A 25,271-nucleotide genomic window follows, 5' to 3' on the forward strand; every position below is an offset into this window, starting at 1 on the left:
CAAAAACTAAATTTTTCACAGAACTAGAAAAAATGTATATGGAAACCACTACACGACCAAAATTCAAGCTAACGACGCCGTTCCCCATTTAAACTAACTCTTGGAACAGGAACATTTCCCATTCTCATCATCTTTGCCTGTGGTCCCTCATCCATTCCTCCCTGCATCGGATCGTGCATTTGCTGGTATTGCATCTGAAACTATATCACGCGTTGGTAATAATCTCTATTCATATTCAATTACATGATGTTGTTGTTGCATCATTTGATGAGCATGCGGATCCTGTGGAACCACTCCTGGATGTGGACCGCCCATAGGTGGTTGTCCCATTTGTGGCTGTCCCATTTGCGGAGGACCCATCTGATTTTGAACCATCTGCGGCTGAACCATTTGGGGTTGACCCATCATTTGTGGCGGCCCCATTTGTGGTTGTTGCATTTGAACTTGCTGTTGCTGTTGCTGTTGTTGTTGTTGTTGTTGTTGTTGTTGTTGCTGTTGCTGTTGCTGCTGTTGTTGCTGAACATGATCTATTGGAACCTACAAGCGAAGACCAAATTCAAAAGTGCGATCAAATCAATTGAAAGACTTTTACTCACAGTCATTTGTTGCTCTTTCTTGGCGTACGGGATAGGATATTTGTTGAAGACATCGTCAGTCTCTCTTGGTGGTCGCTTCATTTTCTGAAATTTTAAAAATTGTAATTTGAGATTCGACGAGAATCACTCACTCTGAAATAAATATCATTCATCGCCTCCTCACAACTAACGCGTTTCGTTGGATCTACAGTTAACAACTTCACGAGTAATCGATACGGAGAACTCTGTGAATTAATCTTCCATTTATCGAAATATCGTTGCAAACTATTCGGGAATGTCTGAATTGGAGTCCCTTCATTTCTCGCATCGTTCAGTAGCCTAGCATGATCTGGCATCTTTTTCATATCTGGCCAATCAGTATCTGATGGATAACCCAATAAATGGAATATCCTTTTTACTTGATCATAATGATACGGATTTTGCGCTTTGATGTCTTCCTCTTTACAGAAAAACAGTGGTTCAGCGGTCAGAAGCTCAGCGAAAATGCACCCGATTGCCCATACATCAATGGCTTTCGTGTAATGTTTTGCACCAAGTAGCAGTTCTGGAGCTCTGTACCAGAAAGTGACAACAACTGGATCCAACTCAGCCATTGGTTTTAGAGGATTCGCGTAGATTCTTGAAAATCCGAGATCAGCGATTTTTACCCTGAAATTTTTATATAAAAATTAATTCAACATTATATTTTGTATTACCGTCCCCGCATATCAGGAGGTCCGTCACCCATAAGAAGAATGTTTGCTGGTTTGAGATCTCTATGAAGTACCCAATTCGAGTGAAGATAGTGCATTCCTGATAGAATTTGAAATAGAATATTCTTGACCATGTTCCTTGGCACCATAATCGGAACTTTCTTGGTTTTGGCGGTTCGATGATGCTTGATTACATGCCAGAGATCGTGCTCAGCGTAGTCTAACAATAGCCAAACTTTCTTTTCATTTGTGAGGAATACGCGTTGCAAGCAGATCAAATTGGGATGTCTGAAAATTTTTGATATTTAAATTGTTTGAGAAAGAATGAGATAGTGTACCTCAACTCTCTGAAAAGAGCAATTTCTCGGCATGCTGACATAGAGAATCCTTGCCCTTCTATCATCTTTAGAGCATACTCCTTGTTTGGAAATCGTCCATTTGGATGTTTTGGAACTGCCTTGTACACTAATCCATATGTTCCTCTACCGATTTCTTTGGAATTTTCGAAGTAGAATAAATCTTCGACGCGTTCTCGACTGACTGCTAGCCGCTTTTTAAAGTTTTCATCTATCATGAGTCTGTAAAAATTTAAAGATAGTTGTGTTTCTCTGTCTCACGCGACAGATTCAATGATAGAATGTGTACCACCGTATTCACTATCATTTTTTGTTTCATTTCACTTACGTCATTTCTAAATCAGGAGCCTGATTCTTGAGTTCTATTGAGAAGAATCGGAATACAAAGCTGGAAATCGATAGGAATTTAGCTCAAAGTACGGTATAAAAAGGTACGCAAACACCATAGATGCGTACAAAGCATCACATTTTACGACAGCTGCGTCGGCTTCGCTTGCGTTCTCTGTATCGAGTTTTATTAATCGAACATTGCGATTCGCTGTCACATATAGCAAAGATTTCGGCCTTCAAAGTATAATAACAAATGACTAATTGAGAAAATGCACACTAATTAACAAAAGACAGGTGGAAGGACATTGCATCTCTCCCAAAGGCGAGGCGAAATGTTGCGTCGATCGATTGGCGCTAGTCTTTCGACGCAAGCACATTGAATTTAGCTAGCGCTATCTTCATCAAAACACTTTTTTTTCAGCATATTTTTCCAATCATCTCGGCGACATAAATAAATCATGTTCTCCTAAGATTGTTCTTACGAAATCAATAAAATTTTTTATTCACTCTTTCCGCTTCTCTATGTTTCGTACTTGGTTCGTTGCAAAGAACTCAGTTTACAGGCCGACCAGTTCAAATGCAAATGGGTGATCATCAAATGATGGGAAACCAAAGGTGAGATTAGTAGTTTTGGCAGTTGTTTAACCCTTGCGAGCCAGAAATTTTTAACAGTCAGAAAGCAACGTTTGTAAGAAGTTACAGAACATTCGTTCAAAAGGTGATTCCTGCACAAGCTGGCGGTACTGTTCCACAAAATGTGGCGTATGTGCAGAATCAAGGAGTTCGAATGGTTCAACAGGATTTAAATGGACAGCAGAGAGTAAGATATAATTTTGTTAATCAAAATTGTCTTCAGTTTGTAAATTTATGAATTTCTGAATAGTAGTTCGTTTTCTTAATCAGTTTTTCCTCAGTTCACCTAAAACATTTCGATGTTCAGAAAGAAAGCTTCTGATTTCATGTTTTATTTCTGTGTCGCTTTACAGACTTTCATTTTGCAGATAATGCAACCATTGGTTCGTCCAGTTCCTCAAAATGGAACTGGTCCCCATTTCGTCCGACAAGTTCCAGCTGGTCAAGGTTTTCAGGCAAACTATGGTCAAGGGGTTCGGTTTTTTTGTTCCCAAAATGTAAAATTGTGTTGCCTGTTTCAGGGGACCATAGCTGGACGTAGCGTTGCAGGGGGTGCTCCTCTACGGAACGGAATGCAACAACAAGTGTACCAAAGTGAGTTATGACTTTGGTATTAAAAAAACTGGCAACAATAGAAAATTTTGTTGATTGATACATCTAAGCAATCATAAATACACTGGTTGTCGGTTCGAATGTACCGGAGATCACTAATTCAAGCAAAGAAACCATGTTTTATATTTATACTTATATACTTTCATTTCTCTAAAACACGCCGAAATCCCTGAAAAAATAATTTCATAATCCGTTAAAATCTCAATTTTTCAACCCATTATCGTAAATTTACCTGCAGGACCTGCTGGTGCAATTCCAGTCGTTACACCCATTCCGCAGCAACAACAACCAAGAACTGTGTATATACAACAGGGGCACCAAGTGATGCAAGGGCATCATCGACCACCACAGCAGGTAAGGAAATGAAACAGTCTGAAGAGCATTTCGCAAAGCCAAGATAGCGGATATTCCAGAACCAGCAACATGCTGCTCAGCAACAACATCAGCAACAGCATCAGCAAAACTTTAATCAGCAGCCACATAATAATCAAATGATGATACAGCAGCAGCAGCAAATCAGGCAACAACAAGTTCAACACCATCAAATGGGTCAACCACAAATGGCTCGGCATCAAATGGTTCAGCAACACCAGCAACAGATTCAACAACGACGCATACAACAGCCTCAACAGCCTCAACAGCAGCAAGTATTCCCTCCACGTGGCATGAATCTGGCTGTTCCATTGAGAGAACCATCTCCTGAACCGGTGAGAAAAAAACTTTTGGGACTTAAGCTATTAATTTTTGAATTTATTAGGTCGTTATAAAGAGAGAAGAACCGGAAAATCCACCACCAAGCTCATCTATGAAACAAGAAGAGCCAATGCCAGATGATAGTGATATTGATATTCAAGTAAGTGTCAGAATAAAAAATCTTTCTGAACCATCCGATTATTCAGATTAGAAATGTTGTCTGCAATTACACTCTTCCACTTCACATTGATCTCCGAAAACTCGCAATGAATACTCATAATGTGACATACGAGCGTGAGAAAGGAGTTATGATGAAACAGAAACGATCTCCTGGATGCTATATTAAAGTGTACAGTTCCGGAAAGGTGTATATTGTTGGATGTCGAAGTGAAGAAGACTGTAAACGGGCGGCTCGTTCAATTGCCAGGCATGTGCAACGTGTGATGGGAAAGACGAAAGAGAAAGTTCAAATTAGAAATTATAGAGTGAGTCGCTCAAAATCTCATCTGAATATGAAATTTATGTTCCAGGTGAACAATGTTCTCGCCACGTGCCGTTTACCTTTCGGAATCAAAATCGAAGAAGTTGCTGCTAAATATCCATCTGAATCCACCTATGAACCTGAATTGTCTGTTGGTCTTGTCTGGAGATCAATCACACCGAAAGCCACTCTTCGAATTCACACTACTGGATCAATTACTGTAACTGGAGCGTCTTCTGAAGCTGATGTTCTAGAAGTTCTGTCTAAAATCTACCCAATTGTTCTGGAATTCCGTTGTCATGAAAGAGCAAAAGGAAACGTCGCGGCTCAAAAGAAGAGGAAAAGAAAGGCTCCAACTAATACTAGAGCGTAAGTGAAAACGTTTATTTGGGACGAAAATTAATGAATTTCATAGTTTCAGACCAGCTGTCAAACGTGAACGCTTCGATGACGCCAACTATGGAAATTCAGGAGTTATCAACAACCAGGTTAGAAGATGTCGTGGGGAAAAAAATCACCTTTCACATTTTTCTTCTTCCCTGAGACCTTATTCCGTAATTTTTCTTCCAGGTCTACTTTTCGGATGAAGACGAAGACCTCTACGATGATCTCGATTTGGATGATTAATAAGATCTTCATTCCATTTTAATACTCGCTTTCTTTTATTTGCAAATTATCCTTAATCAATCTCTCCGCTTTTTTCTTCTTCATATTCTTGTCATAATTCTCTCCGTTCGTATTTTTAGCCTACTTTCTCAGTTTCCTGTATGAATGTCCCCAAGTGCTTCAAAAAAATTCATGCTTTATTCGTGTTTTTCCACCCTGTCTCTCCTCTCAATCCCATCAGAAATCTCTTATTCATTTTTGTAAAATTAACTCAGAAAACAAGTTTCTCTCGTCTCGTCATTCTCTCGTTCTTTCCTAATTCATTTTCCGTGCTCTCTACTTCATACACCTTTCCTTTGTTTGTTTCCCACAAAAAATGCTCTGAAAATTTCCAAAATTCCCTCGAACTTTCTTCCTCAAATCCCCGTTTTAATGACAAAAATATAGTAGTCGTTTTACTTTCCTGACAAAAAAAATTCCGCAAAAATGTCCTTAAAAACAAACGTGTCGCTGTCAAAATGTAGCCCTTCTTTATTTACATGTGATTGTTTTTTTTTAATTTTCTTCCCTTCGTCCATTCTCATTAGACCAGTTATTAATAATCTCGAATTTAGTGTTTTAATTTTCTGCCTCTACAATTTCGCCTCGTTTTCTGCAAGAATAATTCATTTGATCGTTTTTTATTGTAGCCGTTTTTAAAGAAACATGAAAATACTTGATTTATGAATTTAAAACAACACTGAAAAGATTATATGACATTGAAAGCATGAAAAAACAATTAGTTAGTATCCTTCCTGGCTGATGCCCGGAAGGCCCGTTCTTTTTCGAATTGACGATTGTCGGTTCGATTCAAGAACTCCATTTTATTCAGGTAACCTCCCTTCCCGCGATTGTGAGATTCCAAATCTTCCTGTAAATTTCGAACTCAACACTGAAAACGTTTTCCTCTATTTGAATACCTTCAAGTTATTCTGCCTTGTGAAATCTTTCCAATCTTGATCTGATTTTTCGAGTACAGACATTTTTGATCGTTTTGTCAATGCTTTTGCGGCATCTAGTAATCCGACTCGTTTCTTTCCAGCAGAACTTGTTCCTACATCTCCTTTTTCTGATATTTCTGTTCTGAAAGTTATCAGTTTTTAATAAAGCTCACTTCAGAAACTCACGTTCTTGGATAAACTTTTGGTGATTCTTTCACTTCAGAAGATGAGGATGAAGATGGTTCAGTCGCATGAGGCACTTTGATCTCAGTTTTAGAATTGCTACTCGATGAACTTGAAGCAGTAGATACCGGTGGAGCTTGCCCTGTGAGAGCAGCAAAAATGGCATCAACATCTACATCATCGCCATTAGTGGTAGAACTTTCTTCAGAATTCTCCTCTTTTTTCTGTGATTTCGAATCTTTTTGTAAATATTCGACGTCTTCATCAGCAACTTCTTCTCCGTCTTCAGCATCATCGATCTGTGGAGGAGAATATGCAATAAAAGCTCGATATCTCGGTACTCTTACTTCATCCTGTTGATTGTGTTCGGTGTCCTTCGATGGATCGTAATCCTCGTCTGAAGATGAATTGTACTCTTCCTCATCTTTTTCATGTTGAGATGCCATTTTAGACCTGAACAACAATTACATTTTTTTAAGTTGTGATTTTAAAGGAACATTTAAAAAGAGAAAAGCAATCAATACTCCATAATTAAACAGAAAAAACCTGTGTCTAAAATTTTTGGTCCGCAGTTTCGCGGGAAATGTATTGTTAGTTCGGTAGAGCGCGATTGAACTATGATGACTTTGTTGAAAAATTTTTATGCAGCTGCTGTTTTTTCGTTATTTTCTTGCCTGAAAACCTTTTTCCTGACTCAATCTCACATCATTTTATTTGTTTCCAGCCTTAATTATCATATTTCAGAGTAAAAATGAACGCTCACGACGAACTCCAGCGCACACTGTAAGTTGTATCTATCGGGAATGGTGAATATGCATTATAAATTTATTTTTAGGAATCCAACATGCACTGGAACTTCAGTTATTGCTCTTCAGTACAAAACTGGAGTCGTCGTACTCACCGATCGTGTTGTTTCCTACGGAAAAATGGCCCGGTACAAGGTAACGAGGTTTCAGGGATTTTTAATTTTATATCTTCGACTTTAGAACGTCTCACGTCAATACAAAGTCAATGACAATGTTCTGATTGCATTCGGAGGAGATCACGCCGATTTCCATTGGCTTCAGAATGTGATCGAACGTCAAGTGCTCCTTTGGAAGCGCTTCGATCAAGACATCGGACCAAAAGCTCTTCATGGATATCTCACCAGCCTTCTCTACGGAAGGTAAAGGGTAATAAAAGGAATCTAGAGAAAATAATTACATTTCAGACGCTGCAAGATGAACCCAATCTGGAACACTCTCGTCGTGGCTGGTGTTGAAGAGGAAGAGAAAAACAACAAAGAGACAAGCACTCCATTCATCGGTGTCATCACTCAAAAGGTGAGTAGACTCTGTTCAACATTTAGAAACTTAAGTTTATCTAACTTTTTCAGGGATGCGCCTACCAAGTGAAACACATTGCCACCGGCCTCGGAGCATTCCTGCTCAATCAAGCTGTCGAGGACGAGTGGAGAAAGAAGGGAGAAGATTTGTCTCGCGAGGACGCTGAAGCCGTTCTCCGCAAGTCCCTCGAGCTCACCATTTATCACGATTGCGTTGCCGATAATGAGTTCGAAATCGGCCGTGTCGATGCCACCGAAGGCGTCGTTTTGGGAAAGGAAGAGAAGGTTATCGGAGACTGGTCAATTGCCGAGACCAATTGCCAATACGAATAATTCTAACGGCTTCCGATGTATTTCTATACTTTCACCCATGTTTTAATTTATTTTTCTGCCTTTTTAAATGTTTACCCAACTCTCCCTTATTCGCTCCTTTTCATTCGGTGTTAAATTCATTAATTTCTGCGTGAACTCAATAAATTTTCTATCATCCTGTATTCAGGAGCGACAAATTTATTTTGAAAGATTTCCTCAACATAAAATGACGAGCTCAAGATTTGGTGGTTTGAAAAGTGCGATAGTTTGTCTGTTTTTCAGCTGTCATTTAGAACAATTCAGATAGACTGGCAAGACTCAGTTTCTCACCGTCGAGAGATAAATTGAATTATAAGAAAAAGATGATTGCGAAATACGGGATATCAGATGATCAGTTTGAGAAGGAAAAGTAAATAAAGATCAAAGATAAAATTAAAATTAGTTTTTAAAGGATAGACGCGCAGATACAGTTGAAAAACTGGGAAGAGCATCGAAAAGAGCAAGTACTTGAGATATTCAAATCAAATTCAGTGTATGTTTCCAAATCGAAAAAATCAGATGTGGTACGTTCTTCCTCTGAAGAGATCGCAAATCTAGCGAATTAGTTCAGGTGCATCCTAAAATGGCGAGAGAAAATATCGTGATGAATAGTAGAGGACAGAAAATTGAAGTTGAATTCGGCCGATTGAGAGAGTATTATCTGTATACTTTTGCTCCGAACAAGGAATTCGTTTCGGTTCGAGATCATGTACGTCTTTGAGTTTGAACATTTAGAATTATTCTTGTTTTTTTCAGGTTGCACATGACAAAGCATTGGATAACTTGCGAGAGAAACAGCGGATTAATATCGCACAACGGAAAGACAAACAAGCTACAAAAATACAGTTACTCAAAGAATATGAGCAGAGCAAAAGGTTGAACTTAAATACTGTTTTCTCTTAACACACAACTTACTTCAGTGTTATGGAAGATCCGATGACTCCTCGTATTGCGGGAACGACTCAAAGAGAGAGAAAAGAGGATACTGTAGTGGAAGCAAAAGCTACAACACCTGTCCCCTTACATGTTGAGAAATTCGGTTCGTTCAAGTTGATCCCAACAAAGAAAACCCCACATTTTTCCAGTTCTGAATACAACTGACGACAAGCGAAAGACGTTTCATGAGAGTTGGTTCCGTCAACCGATGTCTCGTTGTCAGAGGAAGAAAACTGATGATATTTTTTGGATAAGTGGGAATGAGTAAATCGAATTAACAGTTTTTCAAAACTCATCTGATTTTATTTCAGAGATGACCAATCTGTCGACGATGACCCAGAAGGAAAGTATACTGTTACTGCTGAAACGATGATTGAGACATTGACGGCAGGAGGAAATGTTAAAGATTCAGGAGTCGTTGAGCCAACTAGCAGCAAGACTATCATGACGGATCCTCTGAAAACTGTTTACACGAGATACAAAAACTCTTGTGGAAAGGAGATAGTCTTTCTGAATACGTTGAAAGGAACGATTGACTTCATCAAGAAGCAGCCACCAGAGAAGACGAACAAATCCAATACGATTAGTGTTGAAGAACCCACAGAGTGAGTGAATTTCTATTACTTGCGAATTGACTGATACTTCAGCGTTCTGAACCAAATCACTTTCGGCCCGACAATCATCACTCATGTTTTCAAAGGGCGTAGACTCAAGAGACAAAACAAGGGCAGAAAAGGTGTGGAGACGTTTGAGGAGAATCGAAAAGAATACACGAGAGAATCTGGAGAAGAAACTAGCGGTGTCTAATTTTTCTTTCATTAAGATTATAAAAACAGCATTCAAAAAAATTTATTCTAGAAAATGTTACTCTAAAAAGACGACAAAATTTTATATTTTCAAAAAAACGGGATCAAGTTTTCGATGGTTTAGGCTTCAAGAGCGGCGATTCTTTTCTGTTCGGCGACCTTAGCCTTAGTGTCCTTCGATACATAGTCGGATGGGACGATGTATCCGTAAACGTAGCGACGACCAATCATTTCTCCGACAAAGAACCAGAAAATAACTTCGAGAGCGACAGCAGTGAAGACAAGTCCTTCCTGAATTTAATTATTAGTTTATTAACATAACACAAACTGGTCAAACCTTGACAGTGAGATTGGTGTACTGCTTGGTCTGAATGAACTTCTGAACTTTAGCCCAATCAGCCTTGATGGCTGGAAGATCGGCGGATCTTGGTGGAGCAAGTTCGTGCTTTCCGACAGCCTTCAAGATCGCGAGCCGGCGTGGGAACTGCTGGGCCTGGTGACGATAGAGTGCACCAGCGGTGTTAGCAATCTTCTCGAAGAAGCTCAACTTGTGGGTGGCCATCACTGAAAAAAAATTGTAGATTATGAAAATTTAAGCGAAGCGGTAATAAAAGAGAGTCGGCAACATGGAACAGAGCAGATTGGATGGTCGGTCACCTGCCGGAATCTGGCCCGCGCCAACTTGAGTGGACAAAGCGACGATTGTTTCAATTAAAGTGTTTTTAAAAAATGAACGAAAATCGATATTTAGCATGGTTGAAATTCAATAAAAAAGAGAAGAACATAAAAATTGAAGAAGGCAGCCCGTTTCTTCATTGAAATGGTCAAGACTGTAATCGTGGCGGGACCCTATGCGCAAATAAATTAAAAATCCTTTAACTTGTAATTTTACGAATTTTTGAGCTGCAGTTTATAAAAGTTTACAGAAAAAAGTAATTCAAGCAATGAGATATAACATTTTTGATAATTTTTTTGTGTACTTACGCGGCGCGGTGTTTGCGGTCATACTAAATTTATATTTAGCCGTATCACTTAGAAAGTTTTGAGCAAAGCAAACTTCTGGTTTTAATTGCTTAATAGTTTTTTCTAATTTTGAGCTTGATAAAGTCTATATATTTCTTAGTTCAATTCTTATCAAATAATCAATAAGTCGTTCTAACCGTTGTTTTGTGATATCTGTTGTAATTTTCCTTTCAGATGATAAACCTCCGTCGATTAGTACATACTTCCTGTCGACTAGAACGTGGAAGAACCGCTTTCTATAATGTTCATCAAAAAGTAAGGTTTCTATCACAAAAAACACAATAAACAAGTTCCTGTTTCTAGGTAACAGACCCAGCCAAGCAAGATCCCGATTATTTCGAGAAGAAAGCTAGAGAGTTGCCCCTGGGTAAGATTTCATTGTATTCGAATGTTTGATTCATAAGAATTTCAGATCAAAACTACATTGATGCTCTCTCCAAATTGTATTACGAGAAGATCGGCAGTGAACGTGATTTGGGTCTGAAAGCCGCTGATAATTTGGTAAGGAAGTATACTGTTTTATTGAAACCGACACCTACATTTTTTTTAGATTCTCGAAAAAACTGAATTCGGATTGCCACGAATCGAAAAGTCAAAAATCCGGGCAAAATATGAAGATTTAGACGTTCTTTCGAATGCTCCCGAATCGGTGAAAAAAGTGTTCAGTGTTGAAATGGCGACGAGAAGAGAATTATCACAAGAATGGAAAGAGAGTCTTATCAAATCTGTTCGTCAACATTCACTTGATGGAAGCAGTTTGGAAATGAAAAGTATGTCAAATTGAGTTTTCTGTTGGAAATCTTCATCTATATTCTTTCAGTTGCCTGGTTGACTGCTCTCATCCGACATTGGTCTCTTCTGGTGAACGATATCGGGCAAGAGACAAAGAAGGTAATACTATATTGCAAATTTTTTTATTCAAAATTGCGAATTTTCAGAAGCCAACTTGGCTAACTCATCGCATCTGGTTAGTGATCAACGAGCGCCGTAAAGCTCTTCGTATTTTACGAGAGCGTAATGAAGCAGCATTCGAGAATACGATTGCTGCTCTTAAAATTTCATATCACGTTCCAAAACAGCCAGCTCATGTGAAAACTAGAAAAGTGAGTGGTGATATATATGAATTCCGCTTTTATGAAAGTGTTTTTGTTTAGGCTTGGGCAGAAGCTCAGCTGAAACTTCGAGTGGAAAACGAGAAGGAGAAACGACTAGAGGAATTGCACGAAAGATACGATAAGCAAGTTGAGGACCACAAAAGGGAAACAGAAGAAAAGAGAAAAGCGTTGAATAACGAATTGGATAAGGTATGCCTCAGAATTCCCTTGAAAAGGAAACTTTCAAATCAGAAACAATGTACCTGCGGAATATTTTCCTTTCAAAAGTCTATTCCATTAAAAGTTTTCTCTTTTCAGCTCGCCGAAGATATGCGACGAATCGATGTCATCGAAGGAAAAGCATTCGAAACCGTAGGAAAATACGAGCCGTCATTGATCTCTTCGCTCACTGAAACTGTTATTCACTCGAATCTTTTCTATCATCCACCACCCACAATGTCCGAGAAATAATTCAGATGTTTTCCATATTAGTAAATTGTTGTAGCCTTTAGCAATCAATATCTGTTTCTGTTGATAGACAGCTGTTATTACTTTTTTCCTGAATAAACTATTGTTTAAATCATTGTTATCGTGTTCTTGGAATTGTGTTCTCATCGGTCGTCACCCCGAGATTACCTTCGTTCATTCATCAATTTAATCACCAATTTTCTCACTAACTGCCCCCTAACTTTAACGTTTTCCCAACAATTTTAATGTTTTATAATTTCTAGATGTCTCGCCACCGTAACATTCGAAATATCAATATTGAAGATGGTGAGTTTTAACATTTTTTAAATCTTATTCTCTGACGTCACCCTGCTTTTCAGAAATGGACGACGATTATGATGATTATGATGATTATGAAGACGAGGAAGAATCAGAGAGTCAGTTTTTGTTCTATTCGAAACTTCTAATTATTGAATTATCCAGAACCGTACACCTACGACCGCAACTCTCTATCAGCTAATTACTATACGTATTTGACTGATAGTGGTCGCAATTCTCCCACTCCGACGGCTCCACCGCCCGCAGCTAATGTCCCCACATCATCCTACTATCCACCAGTTTCCACAGCCGCTCCCACCGTAGCTCCTGCATTTTCGGCTTCCATAGTTAGAAATATGACAGCCCCATTACTTCAACAACATCAGAAGCCGCCGAAAAACGTGAATAATCGTCCGAGCACTCCACAAGGGTCTAGTAACGTTAATACTCCAAAAAGAACACAGCAAGTTAAAAATGTAAGTTCTAGAACATAATCAAAGTAATTAATTTTCCTTTTTCAGCTACAAGCAGAGTCTGCGACTCCTAATGTAAGCCGCCCGTCCTCTGAAGTTGATTTAACTGCTTACCGCCGCAATCAGCTCCAGAATATAGCAAAAGCTCCTTCAGTCCCACGAAAGACTCCGAAACCAAGAGTTGCTGAAAAAGATTTGATCAATCTTATTGTTGTTGGACATGTTGATGCGGGAAAAAGTACTTTGATGGGTCATTTGTTACATGATGTGAGTTTTCAAACTGAATTAGTCTCAATCAACTCATGTTTATTCTTATAGCTGGAAGTAATCGACACTCGGACTATTGACAAATTCAGGCACGAAGCAGCCAGAAGTGGGAAAGCGTCGTTTGCCTACGCATGGGTTCTCGATGAAACGGAAGAAGAACGGTAAATGAATTGACAGCTTCTACCGTAATCCTTTTAATAATACATCTTCCTTTCAGTGAACGTGGAGTAACGATGGATATCGGAAGAACAAGCTTCGAAACTTCTAATCGTCGAATCGTCCTTCTCGACGCTCCAGGACATAAGGATTTCATTTCAAACATGATTACTGGAACATCACAAGCAGACGCTGCTATTCTGGTGGTGAATGCAACAACTGGTGAATTCGAAACAGGGTTTGAGAATGGAGGACAAACGAAAGAGCACGCGTTGTTGCTTAGAAGTTTAGGTGTAACTCAACTGGTGGTTGCTGTTAATAAACTAGATACTGTGGAGTGGTCGTTCGAAAGATTTGAAGAGATTCGAAACAATCTATCAGTTTTCTTAACTCGTCAAGCTGGATTTTCCAAGCCAATCTTCGTGCCGGTATCTGGATTCACCGGAGAGAACTTAGTGAAAAGGATGGATTTGAATTGGTATGACGGACCATGTTTATTGGAGTTAATAGGTGAGTTTTAGAGATCAATTCCACTCAAAGAAATGATAAATTTTAGACAACTTCGTGGCTCCACAACCTCCATCGGACGGTCCGTTAAGAATTGGTATTAGCGATGTCCATAAAGTGTCTGCCAATCAGGTCGTCGTCAGTGGAAAGATGGAGTCTGGAGAAGTTGACAAAGACGATAAGGTGTATATTATGCCAAGTGTTATACCTGCCACAATCAAAGGTAAGTTAACAATCATTTCAACCTAAAATTTCTTATAAACGCTTTTGCAGATTGCGCGAGTAATAATGGCTCAAAACACTACTTTGCTGGAGATTATATTATGTTTACTCTACAAGGAACATTCGAACCTGAATCTGTTCAAGTTGGTTCAGTTGTCGTCAAATCCGGACCAGATACTCTGATCCCGTCTAGAAAGTTCCAAGTTCGATTAGTGGTATTTGAAATTGCAACGCCGATCATCAAGGTAACTTATAGCATTATTTTCGTGTCTTTCAACAATTATTTATTCATTTTTCAGGGAGCAAAATCCGAATTATATGCGCATTCTCTATGCATCCCGTGCACGTTCACAAAGCTCATCCACACAATTAACAAATCGAATGGAGAAGTTTTGAAACAGAAACCACGTTTCATTGCGAAAGGAATGTCTGCTGTTGTTGAAATTGAAACTGATCATGATGTTGCAATCGAAGCATTCACGAGTTGTCGAGCACTCGGAAGGGTCACATTCAGATCGGGTGGAAACACAATTGCCGCAGGAATTGTAGAAAAATCTATTACCCCTCAATGATTCATTCACGTTCACACTCTCTTTATATACATTTTTCCCGCTGACCATTCTTGTGATTTTCTATATTCGCCAGTTGTTCTTTTATTTCTATTGCTTATATCTCAAATTTCTAGGGTTTTCGATAAATCATCATTGTTACCAAATTTATCGAATGTAGAAAATCGTAAACAGCAACAATTTGATAACATATTAGAGATCCCTCGAAAGAATTCAAAAAGTTGAATTGGTGAAAGTGTGCACGGTGTTCAGGGGTACTCGCATATTAAGAACAGAAGTAAATTAATATATTAATGCCGTAGAGGGGGAAGACCGATTTAGTTGAGCATCTTGTGAACCTCAATTTTCTCCGAACGTCCGATGGCACCAGTGACCGACCATGACTCTTGAGAGCACTCATTCGAGAAGTTGATTCTGAAAGAAAAGTAATTTAGCAGCGCACAGAATTACTCAATTTACTTCATATTGCCCGCGGAATCGGTAGTGATTGTCAACTTCACTGGCTGCTTTTTGATAGTCGGTGGAACTTTATGGACGATAGGCGCGATTTTCGGAGTCATCAAAGGGGGAATGTGGGTCCTGAGAAAATAAAATGCATAGATGAATATGAATTCACAACTTACTTGGAAGAAGCCGCAGATGCATATGATCCGGTGGAGGCGCTGACACGTTTTGATGGAAGAAGGCGGGAAGAATTTGGAGAATAATAGACTGGAGGGTTCATGAGAGATGGAATACGACTTTTGGAATGGCTCGAGTTGGCTGATCTGAAAAAGATCACGCGATTAAATTAATAATTTTGGAGCTTCTTACCCTTGATATGGACTATTTTGAGAGAATGAAGAGGACATCGGAGTGCTGTAAGTGCTAGAAGTAGCCAACCTGGAAAAAGGATGATTTTTAACTTGTTATTTGCGTCGCTCACTTCGCTTCCTTTGGTTTTTTCATATCCTGTCTCCAATCTCCTACTTTTTCCCATCCACCATATCTCTCTTTGTTTTTCTTTTCATAAGAAATCAAATTTCTTGGAGGCAGCTCTCCGACTTTTCTGAAAGTATCAAACGAGTTGCTGACATTGAAATTGTCGGCTCTGTTAGAAGATTCAGAATTTCTTTTGACTGTTCTCCAATCTCCGTCAGCGATTCCGTCTTCGTGTTTGTTCTCATTCGAAACCGAAATATTATCATTCTGAAACTCTTTGTCTCTCATATAAGCCGAAGTGACAGTTTCTTGCGAACAACTCTTCGCAACTGACAACTCCGACATTCTGGAGACACACGAAGTGAACGAGACTTCCGAAATGCTATCAGTATCATCGTGGTCATGCGGAAGTGGTGTCGAAGTCCGCTGAACGATATCTTCGTTATCGAAGAACGTGTCAGTAGTGTTGAGAGATGCGGTAGAAATCGACACGACACGTCTCCTCTTCCCAGCTTCCAAAACTTCCGATTCGACAGTGGTACTAACGAGAGATGCCAACGAAGGACATGGTGAAAGTCTAGAGATGAACATTTAAATCAAAGTAGTTAAGATGATAATGTATACCTCTGGGAGTCCGATTCGTAACTAACATGTTTCTTGTCGGCGCCGTTGAAATCGACTCTGAAAAAATATTTTCTTGTGTTTGCTTCGAGTACTCAAACTCATGAGTTATAACCCACTTTATTTTTCCGTTTTCGTCGGTTAGAAGTGAAAAGCTTACAGTTGATTCAGACATTGTTAATGATGGTTAGTTACCTAAAACATTAGATACTCAGCTTGGGAGAGAACGCGATCAATCATGATGACGATATCGATAATGTTTGAAAACTATAACATCGAGTAATTTAAGTTATTACATGAAAAAGGCAAAACTTCAAGGAGCTATTGTCGAAATAAAAAAGTTCCGACTTTTTTTTTCACGTCAGAATGCAGACACAGTAGTAATTTTGTACTGAGTCTGCATTTTGTCGTAAGAAAAAATGTCGGAACTTTTTTATTTTGATAATAAGATAATTGTTTTAGAAATAGTTGTTCTGCACAAATTTTGTAAGTTTTCTCATTAAGTTTTCAGCAAATCAACATAAAAAACCACACGAAAGCGTTGCTTTGCCAAGTGAAAAGAGATGATGGATGATGAAACATTTTTGTTTAAAGGCGCATTGAATTATTTTCCTTTAGAACTTCGTCGCGATACCGTACTTTGCAGTTTTTTTGAACACTTGTTTTTAAAACCAGTAAGAGTACAATTAATTTTCAAGTGAACAGATGTTTTCCGTTTTCTGAAAGTTGTGTGGATGTGAGATGCTTCAAGAGAATTAGTTTTGAATGATGTTTATTCATTCTATTCGAATACAGAGATAAAAAGTTATATCATAATGATAACCAATCATAATGAGGGCGCGTTTCAAGGGGACCAAAAAAGGAGCATAAAATAGTCAATAACCGAAATTTAATGATGTTTGCAGAGATGTGGGGGTAGGAAGAGTAACATAGAAGTGGTTGTGAAAGGTGTTAAAAATTGTGGATAGTAAAATCACGGGAAGAGAGATTTTTGAGGTGTTGAGAGTGGGGAAGAAATAAATTAATATCGCAGTAAAATTTAAAACTAATTTCTATGAAACAGACAATGTAATTGGAGGGGGGAGACCTCCGAGTTGGTTAAAAGCAAGAAATTCGGTTTAAAAAGAAAACGAATCAGAGTTTTTCGTTGATATATAGTACACGCATTTCACTGAAAACAAGAATTAACCCGCATATTCAGACAGCAAACAAATTTGAGATAGGGAGGACTTGAAAAGAGTTTTTTGAAAAATGAACAATGAAAAGATCACAAAAATGGGTAGTAGATCTGAATGGAGAGAAAAATAGGAAAATGGAACTAAAAAATGAAACAAAAAGAGAAAAAGAGACTAGAGAGATGAAAGATGTTTAGGCAACAGCAGTTGTTAATGCACCATCGTTTTGAGCAGCTTCACTTAATGTCCCGTTCGTTGATACCGATGATTTTGATTTATCAAACCCATTCGTCAAACATGCTCTCTTTGTTGGAGGTGGAGAACGAGATTGCTGAAATCAGAGACATTTTATCACAATGAATCAAATTAAAAATACTTAGAATCAATTAAAATATAAGACACTCACCTCGTCGATAAGTGCAGCGGCGGACCGTTTCTGGGATAATCGAAGTGATTCCGACTCGTAGCCATCACAAGATTCACCCTCATCTGTATCTTTTTTCGACTCTTCTTCTTCATTTTTATGATGATTCTCGTACGACGAGATACCTTCTGAAGATGACGGCCTATTCGTGTCGCATTCTACTGTGCCATTTCCATGAATGTTCTCCGATGGTGTGATAACTTCTTCGACTGTTTCCTTCGGGGGCTCCTCCACTGGGGGCTCTTCTACAGGTTTCTTCTTCTCTGGTTCGGGTTCGGAAGCACTTGGAGATTCTTTTTCGTCCATCATACTTGGTTGGTATCCTGGAATCAGCTTGACGACGGCTTTAGAAATTACTGCTCGACAAAATAACAAACCTTCAGAGTAAGTGATTTTCAGTGGCTCAGGAATATCTTCTCCGAACTCCTTTACATACTCTTGAATTTCGTATAATGTGTCAGCAACCATTCCAGCTACACGAGAGTCCATCTGAAATTAAGAAAATAAATTATAAGCGTTTCTTCTTGTTTTTCTAACTTTCTCTTTTCGCTCTATTGATAATAAACTTACCAACTGGCTCATGGTGAACTGTAGCAGACGTGTTTGATGTTTCAAATAGATTTTGTACGCCTGTGGAACTTTCACCAATAGTCGAAGCATCGAAGCAGCACGACGAAGCATTCCAACTGATGTTCCCATCAGTTCTGGATTATCACGAAGAGCATTCATTCCATGAGCTTGCATAACTTGGTGCATGTTCTGATCAGCTGAATCGACGAAAAGGATGAGATTCGAAATAGTGGTGGTTTCCATTGCACAAATAAAGCAAACGGCTTCAGAAGCGATACAGAGAGCGTTGAGAATGACGATGGCAAATTCTCTGAAAATGAGAAAATTCAATAAAATGCCACGATACGGAAAAATCTTACCGATAATGAGTTTCCTCATTCATAGTGAGCAATCTAGACAGAATATGAACAAATTGCTCAACTCTAGACCAGGATCCAGTTGACAAGAACATATCGACATTCCGTTCAATCACTACCATTTTGCACATAATTTCTAACGAATAATCTCTTGGTGACACGGGAGCCGGTATCGTTGAATCAGTGGCTTCTGGTACTCTTGACACTGCCCATCTCAGCAATCCATCGTAAATTGGGTAGGCAATCGCATCCGGAAGTTCGTACAAATTCAACGAGACACTCATATGAGTGAGCATCACAAACGCATCATCTCTCAATGTATTCGCCGTTTCAACCATCTGTGCAGTTGTTACATCAGCCTCATCGAGAATTGATCTTTCTTTCGCTCTTTTTTCATCTTCAGTAAGCGATTTCGGATCTTTCTTCAGTTCTTCCAAATTCAAAACAGCACCAGGTCTCTTGGTGGAGATTTTGCGTTCGTTGACATTCAGTCTCATGAATCTACCGATGATGAACAACAACGCCTCGTTTTTAGCCATAAGATGATCGCTTCCGGGAACAAACGAGAAACCTCTCAGGATATTGGAAAGAGCGAGTGCTCGATGCGCAAGATCGTCCATTGCTTTACTTCTCGGTGAAAGCGCAGTTTGTCGTGGCCACGCTAGCTCTACTTCATGCTTGCAATCGGACAGTTCATCGGGGCGAGCTCCACGCATCAAAAGTACGTCTTTCTCTGTTTCGTCTTCGATCTCTTCTTTTTTCACGTTTAGTTCTAAGGAAGTTTCTATCTCCTCGTCATCATCCTTCATATATTTCGAAAATACAGGCCGTGGGCGTGTTTTCTCATGGAACAATTTGTCACGAAGTCGAGTAGCAATTCTTTCGGCCAGACCTCCGCCTAATCCAACAGAATTTCGTTCAGCAACAAACTTAGAACTTATAGAGTTATCAATCAAACTTTCAGCATCTCGTTCAGTATGTTCTCGAGTTACACGCTTCAGAAGTGACACTGGAATGGATTCATCTCGATAGTGGACTTGAAGACCATTTCGTGACATCTGAAACGGGTATTTTTAATGCAAATAGATGAAGTGATACACAGTTTTCTACATTTCATATTTCAAAAGACTCACCATGGTGAAGGTTGCGGTCTTATCGCTTCCTTTTCTCGGAACAACTGGCATTTTTGCGACTATCATTTTCATGTCTTCGTTCCGTTCCGGTTTCATCAATTTATCTATGAGTTCTTCCGAATCATCTAATATTATGGGCTTTCCAGGTTCAGTTAGTTGGAATTCCGATGGATAAAGAATGGAAAGAGTTGCATAAAGATGCTCCACTATAACATTCACAAGTCCTGGCATTTGTTGCAGAGATGGTTGTGGATTCGTATCGTCATAGAGAAGTACATTCAGAGCATTGATAGCCCAAATCGCTTCTGCTTCCAGTCCAGATCGAAGAGACATAATCAGACGTCGTGGTGTTGCATTGATCAACTCTCGAGCATAAACTTTCCTTCTTTTGACTTGAGCTTGAGATGTTGCTGTAGCTTCAATGCAGCCTGGTGGATACTGATGTTGATGTTGTTGGCTCATCATATGTTGGGTCGGCTGAGAAGATGACGGAATGTGAGCTTGTCCTGGAGTTGCCAATGTACTGGCGAGATAGCTTCCAGCGGTCGGTGTTGGTTGACCAGATGTCGATGGTGGAACAATTGGGATGGTAGCTGCAAGTGGTTGAGGTGTTGGTGCTGTTGCTCTTGATGGCGGAGCTGCTGAAACTATTCGATCATATTACTAGAACATTTGAGGTTTAACTTTATCACTATGGCATATTGTTAGTTCTAGACTGAAACACAGTTAAATACAAAACGAAAACTCACGAGTTCCATATCTTGCTTGCTTTCCACTCGACCCGGACCCTCCAGATGGAGAAGCTGCTCCCTGAGCTGGTGGTGGAGGTTGCATTCGGTTCTGCTGAGCACCAGGTGGAACTGGTCCGCCGGGATATGGGTATGGAGGACGTGGTGCACCTGGAACTCCTTGCTGTTGTTGCTGTTGCTGTTGTTGCTGCTGGTGTTGATGATAACGTTGCTGCTGCCACGCAAGGTACTGTGCATGTTGAGGATGTTGAGGATGACTAGCATGAAAACCTGGCTGTTGTGGTGGTGGACCTCCAGGATATCCATACGGAGCTCCGGGTGGTGGAGCAAATCCGCCGGGTCTCATGGCTCCTGGTGGAGGATACCCCGGGTACCCTGGATATGGATGTTGTGGTCCAGGCGGCCCAGGAGGTCCTGGTGGTTGCTGTTGATGTTGTGGTGGCTGTCCTGGTGTTGGTGGCGCTGCACTTGTAGAAGGAGCAGGTGTCTCTGTTGGTGTACTCGTTCCAGGTTCTCCAGGTGTTGAAGTTTCGCTACTCGTTGTTGGTTGAGCATCGACTCCCGTACTAGGCAAAGACGAACTATCTGGTGTTGCACTTGGACCGGGTCCTACACTTGGAGCACGACTTCCTGCCTGACTACCTCCGGTAGCAGATGAAGGATCAACTTGCAATGTGGAAGCAGGCGCCGGGGTTGGTGGTTGATTTGAGGCAGATGGCGTTGCTGGTTGAGTATTGGAACCACTTGCTGGAGCTGCTTGAGACGATGGAGCAGTTGGAGGCGCCGGCGTTGTTGAGGGAGCAGGCGTAGAAGCCTGCTGAGCCTGCGCGGCTTGAGCTTGAGCAGCTTGTGCTTGGGCTGCAGCCTGTTGTTGAGCATGATGATGAGCAGCAGCAGCCTGTTGATGAGCGTGTTGCTGCGCGTACCACTGTCTCTGATGTTCATCCATTTCTTGCATATGCTGTGGCATCGGTGCTCTCATCGCTTGTGCTCCCGGTGGTGGAGCTCCCGGTGCTCCTGGAGGCCTCTGATGACCTGGGTACTGTCCTGGAGAGAATGCATTCATATGTTGATAGCCAGGGTGGCCAGGGTGTGGAGGAGGCATCATTCCATGTTGTTGATAGTAATGATAGTTGGGATCCATACCCGGATGACCAGGGAATTGGGGTGGTGCTCCTGGTGGTCCTCCTGGTGCTCCGTTACCTGCAAAAAAGCGAATCATTTATAGAAAATAGATGTTATAATATATTCTTTTTTTGAACTTAAATCCCAATCTACCTAGTGGGTGGTACCCTGGAGGAAAAAAACCACGACTGCGATAAAACTGTTCACTACGAGAAATGTGTCCTTGCGACGGCTGTGGTGGATAAGCGCCTGGATATCCTTGCATGGGATAACTACTTGCAGGAGATCTTTGCGATGATGACCCGGGTGATGGTTGTCCTGATGAGCTATTCGGAACTTGTAGATAACCATTTTGTAGTGATGGATTATATGATTGAGACTGTTGTGCAGGCATTGGATACCACGTCGCCGATGCATTCGCCATTCTCACTAAATCTGGGTGCTGGCTGAGCTGTGTCGGTGGTGGAACAATTTCAAGTTGTGATTGATAATGTGGCGGTAATTGATTAGAGTGAGAAGTGGATGGGGTGGTGGAGCGTGTTGATGATTTCGATGAACGCCCACCACCTCCGCCTCGTTTGCCCCTCGTCGACACTTTGAGAAGCACGGAAGTGAGCACACGGTGCTGTTAGTCTCTGTTGAAAACTAATTATGAATCGGGGAGAAAATCATAAGGAAGCGTGAAAAGGAGAGAGGAAGAGAGAAAAAGAGCTCCGCGGCGAAAGAGAGAAAGAGGAGGTCGGTGAAGGGAGAACTTTTTTGCGAATTAATGAATGCAATTTATAGTCAAAAAAGTGTTTCACCCTTTTATACTATGAAACATCTGACTTTGAAAGTGAAAATTACAGGAAAAAATTGACAATGTTTTTTGTGAAAATGTATTGTGTAAGCCAGCGAAACTAATTTTCAAAATTATAAGATGGTTTCGGAGGCGAACTTAGGAAAGTATGAAAATGATGTAAATTCTCCATTAAATTCGACTAATTCGGCTCACGAGACGGACGTTTACTGTTTTTCTGTCAATAGAATCCACCTCAGCGTTCACGTCTCTAATTAGAACACGTGAAAACGTTTACTTCTTCGAAAGACAGGTCAGGGGGCATATTAATAAAAGAAGAAAAAGAAAGAGTGCATCTGTACTTGGCGGCGCAAAAAGATACAAATTGATGAGAGAGAGAACCATAAAAGTGGGCGGTGCTTATACTGGTACAGAAAGCCGGCAAGAAAGCGACACAAAGGAACGTGAAAGATAGAGTCAGCGAGATTTTAGACGAGCAGACGCCATCAAAACATCGACGAAAACGTAGAAGAAAACAAAAATAGAAGGGAAAAGGATAGAGGAAAAGAGAGGAGAGGCGTGGCCTGTGTTGTAGAAAAGCGACATCACCTAGAAGAAGAAAAGGAGAAGAAATGAAGAGAACTGACAAGCGTCGTCATCGTCGTGCAATAGCGCAACCAGTACATTGAGACAAAAATGAGTGATTTACGTTTTGAAAATTAGAAAGAAAAAGACACGGGAAAAGAGAAATTGGTAGAGAAAAGAGAAAGAAGAAACGGAGAAGAAAAATTGTCCCAAGAAGCGTATAAGGTGTGATAAGCGAAATAACAACATCGACGAGGGAAAAATGAATGCAGAGTAAGCAAAATGACCTTTTTCGTGTTTTTCTTCGAATGTCAGCATGTTTTAAGTGAAATAATCTTCAAAATAAATATGCTTACGTCTATACATCTCTTTTTCGATATCAAAACGGAGTTGAACGGTTCAATCAGGGACAGTAGCCAGCTAAAGGCGCACGCACAGAAAAATAAAATTATGCGCGAGGTCTCGGAGCGATTACCGTAATTACAGGGGAAACGTTGCAAAAGAAGCTCAAAATGAAAAATTCGGTGCACTTTTAAAAAGGGCAACGATTTACGAGGTGATAATTTAGTGTTTTCGCTATCAAAGTTTGTAATCAGCTTCCTCACATGAAAAATAGAGAAAGAGCCAGTGAGAAATACTCAGTGTGCCATCAGAGCATGATGGGTCAATGATTCACCATTTTCATACAACCTCTTACGATTTTACAGTTTTTTGGTACCGTAATCCACTGCAGTAAAACAAACATTACACACGTTTTGTTTCTACTGGGGAGAAAGAAAAATTGGGGGAGGGATAGATGAGAAACGATCGTTTCTCGACAACGACGATTCAATTAGGCGAGAGAAAGTGAAAAAATTGAAAAAAGGAAAAGGGTATCTAATAACTACGGCTGTTCTTCTCTCTATCATCACCATAACCATCAGCAGCGGCAACGGCCCGAAAAAAAGAAGAAAAACGAAGAAGGCGACGCCGACTGCTGGGTCGCTGATAAGAGATGGAATAGAGAGACGGGAAAGAAGGAGTAAGAGCTCTCCTCTCCACAAAAGAGCCCCAATGCATAAGCACAACTACTGATAACAAGCAAGCTATGGAGAAGGGAAGAAGGAGAAAAGGGTGACATGGCGAGAGAAACGAGAGGAAGTAGGAAATAGAGAAACCAGGTCGATATGCATATTCCATATATGATGGTTGCCAAGTGAGCCGACAACGGGAGCGAGCAGGTGGAGAAGGAGAAAAAGAAGAAGAAGAAGAAGAAGCGGCAGCAGGAGCAGATGAAGAGAGAGCTGATTGGGAAAGGGAAAGAGGAAAAAGAAACGATGCGTCCATCTCATTTTCCGCCTCTCTCCATCTAGTAGAATGGGCACAATAGATGGATGGACATACACGGTGAGACGAGAAGAAGGGGAAGAAGAGGTGAGCGCCAAGCCTAGGAGCGAAGCTCGTAGAATATTAGGGGGCGGAGTCATAACCGAGTTTTGATAGTCACGGGAAAGAAAGGGAGACAACGACTCTGTGGTTGACGACGACGTACATGAGAGGGTGAGTCGGGAAGGCGGGCGCCCTATATACCTCATTATTATATACAGCTAGCCCCGTGCGCTGCTCACCGGAGGAGAGCCGCGCTTCTCGAAGCGACAACGGTGGTGGAAGGAAGAAGTAGAAGACGTGACTGCCGGGGAAAGAGGACGAAGCAGAAGACGGTGCGACAATGGCGATGTCATAGAAACCGAATCTAGTGCCGCCTCTTTCCGCTACGAATATAGCTAATAGAAATTGTACTCCCCACGACGAATATTCCTATTCCATATTTTGTATTTTATCTTTTTTGAACATGCAAGAATTTCACAGGTACGTGTTTTTTAAATCCTCCAGGGCATTTTTTGCACTTTTAATCATGAACTAACCTGGATAAGGACCTGGCGGTCCGGGTGGTCCCGGCGGTGGTAATCCACTACCTCCCGGTGCTCCGGGTTGGGCCTTCTGATCTCCTCCTTGTTGGGCTGCGGCGGCTGCAGCCACTGCCGCAGCTGCCGCCGCGCCTCCAGGTTCACGTTTTCGTTGTCTCTTCATTTTATCCGCAAAAGCCACCTCATCCTCCGGATTTCGTCCGGTTTCTCGACACTCTAACATAAGTAAATGTTTTTGGTAGTGTTTTCGAAGTTGGTATCCGGCAGCTGAG

At 40.6% G+C, this 25,271-nt stretch overlaps 7 protein-coding genes across 7 annotated transcripts; 4 read left to right on the plus strand and 3 right to left on the minus strand.

Annotated features, from left to right (window-relative positions):
* Positions 1-5,777: 5,777 nt before the first annotated feature.
* Positions 5,778-6,608, minus strand: GCK72_002553 (uncharacterized protein; the record flags this gene model as incomplete). The annotated part of the gene is made up of 4 exons (XM_053723487.1): positions 5,778-5,909; positions 5,959-6,121; positions 6,166-6,461; positions 6,510-6,608. The coding sequence occupies 4 exons, from the start codon at positions 6,606-6,608 to the stop codon at positions 5,778-5,780; spliced, it is 690 nt and encodes a 229-aa protein (XP_053592132.1).
* A 305-nt stretch (positions 6,609-6,913) lies between these two features.
* On the plus strand, positions 6,914-7,819 carry GCK72_002554 (uncharacterized protein; the record flags this gene model as incomplete). The annotated part of the gene is made up of 5 exons (XM_003112245.1): positions 6,914-6,945; positions 6,998-7,103; positions 7,149-7,327; positions 7,373-7,484; positions 7,538-7,819. 5 exons carry the CDS (start codon positions 6,914-6,916, stop codon positions 7,817-7,819), a joined length of 711 nt encoding a protein of 236 aa, XP_003112293.1.
* Positions 7,820-8,160: 341 nt separating this feature from the next.
* Positions 8,161-9,580, plus strand: GCK72_002555 (uncharacterized protein; the record flags this gene model as incomplete). The annotated part of the gene is made up of 8 exons (XM_003112070.2): positions 8,161-8,207; positions 8,250-8,361; positions 8,409-8,546; positions 8,594-8,712; positions 8,758-8,876; positions 8,923-9,037; positions 9,085-9,378; positions 9,421-9,580. The coding sequence occupies 8 exons, from the start codon at positions 8,161-8,163 to the stop codon at positions 9,578-9,580; spliced, it is 1,104 nt and encodes a 367-aa protein (XP_003112118.2).
* Positions 9,581-9,699: 119 nt separating this feature from the next.
* On the minus strand, positions 9,700-10,141 carry GCK72_002556 (uncharacterized protein; the record flags this gene model as incomplete). Its single annotated transcript, XM_003112263.2, has 2 exons — positions 9,700-9,870; positions 9,917-10,141. The coding sequence occupies 2 exons, from the start codon at positions 10,139-10,141 to the stop codon at positions 9,700-9,702; spliced, it is 396 nt and encodes a 131-aa protein (XP_003112311.2).
* Positions 10,142-10,776: 635 nt separating this feature from the next.
* Positions 10,777-12,167, plus strand: GCK72_002557 (uncharacterized protein; the record flags this gene model as incomplete). The annotated part of the gene is made up of 8 exons (XM_003111957.2): positions 10,777-10,857; positions 10,906-10,969; positions 11,015-11,103; positions 11,153-11,372; positions 11,423-11,493; positions 11,541-11,705; positions 11,757-11,906; positions 12,015-12,167. 8 exons carry the CDS (start codon positions 10,777-10,779, stop codon positions 12,165-12,167), a joined length of 993 nt encoding a protein of 330 aa, XP_003112005.2.
* Positions 12,168-14,972: 2,805 nt separating this feature from the next.
* On the minus strand, positions 14,973-16,372 carry GCK72_002558 (uncharacterized protein; the record flags this gene model as incomplete). Its single annotated transcript, XM_003111840.2, has 7 exons — positions 14,973-15,069; positions 15,115-15,234; positions 15,279-15,422; positions 15,469-15,537; positions 15,581-16,153; positions 16,201-16,257; positions 16,317-16,372. The coding sequence occupies 7 exons, from the start codon at positions 16,370-16,372 to the stop codon at positions 14,973-14,975; spliced, it is 1,116 nt and encodes a 371-aa protein (XP_003111888.2).
* Positions 16,373-21,258: 4,886 nt separating this feature from the next.
* GCK72_002559 (uncharacterized protein) lies at positions 21,259-22,179 on the plus strand (the record flags this gene model as incomplete). The annotated part of the gene is made up of 3 exons (XM_053723488.1): positions 21,259-21,330; positions 21,469-21,841; positions 21,887-22,179. 3 exons carry the CDS (start codon positions 21,259-21,261, stop codon positions 22,177-22,179), a joined length of 738 nt encoding a protein of 245 aa, XP_053592133.1.
* Between the last annotated feature and the right edge of the window lie 3,092 nt (positions 22,180-25,271).

The sequence above is a fragment of the Caenorhabditis remanei genome, chromosome I (assembly GCF_010183535.1).
Source record: "Caenorhabditis remanei strain PX506 chromosome I, whole genome shotgun sequence".
Taxonomy (NCBI): domain Eukaryota; kingdom Metazoa; phylum Nematoda; class Chromadorea; order Rhabditida; family Rhabditidae; genus Caenorhabditis; species Caenorhabditis remanei.